This window comes from Panulirus ornatus, chromosome 67, assembly GCF_036320965.1.
Source record: "Panulirus ornatus isolate Po-2019 chromosome 67, ASM3632096v1, whole genome shotgun sequence".
Lineage (NCBI taxonomy): Eukaryota > Metazoa > Arthropoda > Malacostraca > Decapoda > Palinuridae > Panulirus > Panulirus ornatus.
This window is the reverse complement of record NC_092290.1, coordinates 8,592,894-8,596,682: the sequence shown is the minus strand read 5'-3', so window position 1 is coordinate 8,596,682 and position 3,789 is coordinate 8,592,894. Positions and strand designations below refer to the sequence as shown.

The following is a 3,789-nucleotide window of genomic DNA, read 5'->3' as shown; positions in this document are numbered from 1 at the left end:
GGGTTATCAACGGCGCATCCTGCACGCAAGCAAGGCTGCGAGAGCGCTACGAACACACCAGTAGGGAGGGAGGGAGGCAGGTGAGGCGCGGGCGCGCGGCGCGCGCCCTCCGAGAGGGAGCTACCGGGTTGTACCAGCCCTTAGCTAAGCTTTGGGACGACCTTCACCTGCCATCATGATCTCTCTCTCTCTCTCTCTCTCTCTCTCTCTCTCTCTCTCTCTCTGCCCATGGTCATCGCCCCCCCTTCCCTTTTGCCCTGGGTCTTACACGACACTTGGATAGAACAGGAGGTCACTTACTCTCCCCTGCCCCCTTCCCCATCACGACCTTACCCTTCCCTCTCTCCACTCTCACACCCCCCCAACAGGGCCCCATCACGATCACCCATCCCCCCTTCCACTATCTCTTAAACCTCTATCCTTTTCCCCTTAACACACCACCCGCCTCCTTCTCTATATCCCATATGCCCCCAGGCCTAGTACCTCTATCCCCAGGCCTAGTACCTCTATCCCCAGGTCTAGTACCTCTATCCCCAGGCCTAGTACCTCTATCCCCAGGCCTAGTACCTCTATCCCCAGGCCTAGTGCCTCTATCCCCAGGCCTAGTACCTCTATCCCCAGGCCTAGTACCTCTATCCCCAGGCCTAGTACCTCTATCCCCAGGCCTAGTACCTCTATCCCCAGGCCTAGTACCTCTATCCCCAGGCCTAGTACCTCTATCCCCAGGCCTAGTACCTCTATCCCCAGGCCTAGTACCTCTATCCCAGGCCTAGTACCTCTATCCCCAGGCCTAGTGCCTCTATCCCCAGGCCTAGTACCTCTATCCCCAGGCCTAGTACCTCTATTCCCAGGCCTAGTACCTCTATCCCCAGGCCTAGTGCCTCTATCCCCAGGCCTAGTACCTCTATCCCCAGGCCTAGTACATCTATTCCCAGGCCTAGTACCTCTATTCCCAGGCCTAGTACCTCTATCCCCAGGCCTAGTACCTCTATCCCCAGGCCTAGTACCTCTATCCCCAGGCCTACTACCTCTATCCCCAGGCCTAGTACCTCTATTCCCAGGCCTAGTACCTCTATCCCCAGGCCTAGTACCTCTATCCCCAGGCCTAGTGCCTCTATCCCCAGGCCTAGTACCTCTATCCCCAGGCCTAGTACCTCTATTCCCAGGCCTAGTACCTCTATCCCCAGGCCTAGTACCTCTATCCCCAGGCCTAGTACCTCTATCCCCAGGCCTAGTACCTCTGTCCCCAGGCCTAGTACCTCTATTCCCAGGCCTAGTACCTCTATCCCCAGGCCTAGTACCTCTATCCCCAGGCCTAGTACCGCTATCCCCAGGCCTAGTACCTCTATTCCTAGGCCTAGTACCTCTATCCCCAGGCCTAGTACCTCTATCCCCAGGCCTAGTACCTCTATCCCCAGGCCTAGTACCTCTATCCCCAGCCCTAGTACCTCTATTCCCAGGCCTAGTACCTCTATCCCCAGCCCTAGTACCTCTATTCCCAGGCCTAGTACCTCTATCCCCAGGCCTAGTGCCTCTATCCCCAGGCCTAGTACCTCTATCCCCAGGCGTAGCACCCCTATCCCCAGGCCTAGTACCTCTATCCCCAGCCCTAGTACCTCTATTCCCAGGCCTAGTACCTCTATCCCCAGCCCTAGTACCTCTATCCCCAGGCCTAGTACCTCTATTCCCAGGCCTAGTACCTCTGTCCCCAGGCCTAGTACCTCTATCCCCAGGCCTAGTACCTCTATCCCCAGGCCTAGTACCTCTATCCCCAGGCCTAGTACCTCTATCCCTAGGCCTATTACCTCTATCCCTCCTCCCTTCCCTCTCTCCCCGTCATGGGCATCATCACCATCACTAGTACTTACGTGTAGAAGGGGAACCTGGCGCCGTCCTTGTACCAGAGGACCAGTACCGGTGCGTCGCCTTGCAGTGGGTGGCTCACGAGGCACGGCAGCTGTGAGGGAGCCCCGGCAACGCCCGCGACGTCCCACACAGGCACTGTGGAGGGAAGAAAGAGAAGCTGATGATGATGAACTCGCGAGACTTCGAGGGAACGAAAGAAAAAGATAACGATAAGAATAGCGTTACATTAAGCTACGATTTTTTTTTTTTTTTTTGTATTCAAGTAACATTACCCCTACGAAAACGTTACCCCGAAAAGCTTCATGGCAAAAATTAGAATTTTGTTACGTGCCTTACCAGGTAACAGTCCCGTTGACCATGTCTTGGTCACAGGATCTCTCTCGTCCGGGGCGTAACACAGCTTTGAGAACTGGTCCCCACGTAACGTAACGTCGGAGTCTTATAAAACACAAGCCCCCCCACCGCAGCCCCTCATCTGAGCCTTCGCCTCACTTACAAACTCGTTTTCAAATCCATCTTTTTACTCTGCCCTCAAGTGTCTAGTGCCACTACTCATGCCAGACCATGTGTGTGTGTGTGTGTGTGTGTGTGTGTGTGGCGTACTACCGTGACATAGGCATCTGCGTACTCGAGTGGCATCTGTCCTCTTCCTCCTCTTCCTCTATCCTACAGACGCCATCCCTGGCATTACCCACAATCCTCTCCTGTCCGTCGTCTACCAACACCTCAAGTCACGACTTCCACACACAGCCCCTCTCCTCACTCCCACTCCTCCACCTCACTATTCCCGTTGTCACTGATCCCATCCTAATCACTGTGACCCTAACGACCCGTTACCAACCTGTGAACGAGGGTATTCATCGCGTCTTCGATGACTGTGGACAGAAATATGGAGAAGGGGACACTCGTGTAATGGCGGCTACTGTCGTGAGGTAAACAAAGTCTGTGTGTGACTCTCGAACGCTCGAACCGCCTTCTGAAGCTTCGAATCACTTTCACTGAAGCCCGCTCTCGTGCCACTTATCACACCAAGTCCCGGGACACCATCCGTCGAAGTCCCAGTTCGATATCCCATGCCTTGGCGAAACTATTTTACGCAATTTGTAATGGAAATGAAAGAAAAAGAGGAGTTAAAATTCACGCCTTCATAAGCAGCGTTCGAAAAACGGTTCGGACCCCGAGATTCACGCGGTTCATAGTCGACTTCATTCTCTCATGTCAACAAAGAGCGGGGACTCGCGTAATTCGCGAGTCCTTTTTTTTTCTCTCTGGTTTACAGAAATGTGAGTCGAAACGGAAACACTAATACGCTGTTCCAGTGAGCTGTGAGAGTGGCTGTCCCCTCTACTCACATCATAAAGTAAATAAAGCAATAGAAAATGAATTCTATTTTCTCGCCTTCCATACGTAATTCTTTTAATATCCTCTAAACATTAATATCATTGTTATATTGAAAATAAGTCATTACCATCAATATATATATATATATATATATATATATATATATATATATATATATATATATATATATATATATATATATATATATATATATATATATATACATATATATATATATATATATATATATATATATATATATATATATATATATATATATATATATATATATATATATATATATATTGGGGCGCTTTGGCGTATGTATATCTGTGTGTACGTAAGCGTACGACTTGAACTCAGAACTTGGCAACGACTATGGCGGTGGAATAGTTATACGCAATATTTCAGCAAAGTTCCTGGACGGTGAGGTGAATACCTTCTCCCCCGGGGTATAAAACAGGTGTTGTCAGGCGACCCGCACTGTTGTCAGACGTTCTCGAGTGTTGTCAGGCGCCCTGCGGTGGTGCTGCCGCCGTGTGGCCTGCAGCTCTGCCAGACGTCCTGCGGCGGCGGCGGCGC

At 51.1% G+C, this 3,789-nt stretch overlaps 1 protein-coding gene across 1 annotated transcript in view; it reads right to left on the bottom strand.

The window, feature by feature from the left end:
* The window catches only part of LOC139747074 (protein turtle homolog B-like), a 52,903-nt gene extending 49,962 nt beyond the window's left edge, over window positions 1-2,941 (bottom strand). The window contains exons 1-2 of the mRNA XM_071658866.1: window positions 2,821-2,941; window positions 1,869-2,001 (exon numbers count right to left, since the gene is read on the bottom strand). Of these exons, the coding sequence (XP_071514967.1) occupies window positions 1,869-2,001; window positions 2,821-2,941 (254 nt within the window). The remainder of the gene's footprint in view (window positions 1-1,868; window positions 2,002-2,820) is intronic.
* Window positions 2,942-3,789: the final 848 nt, after the last annotated feature.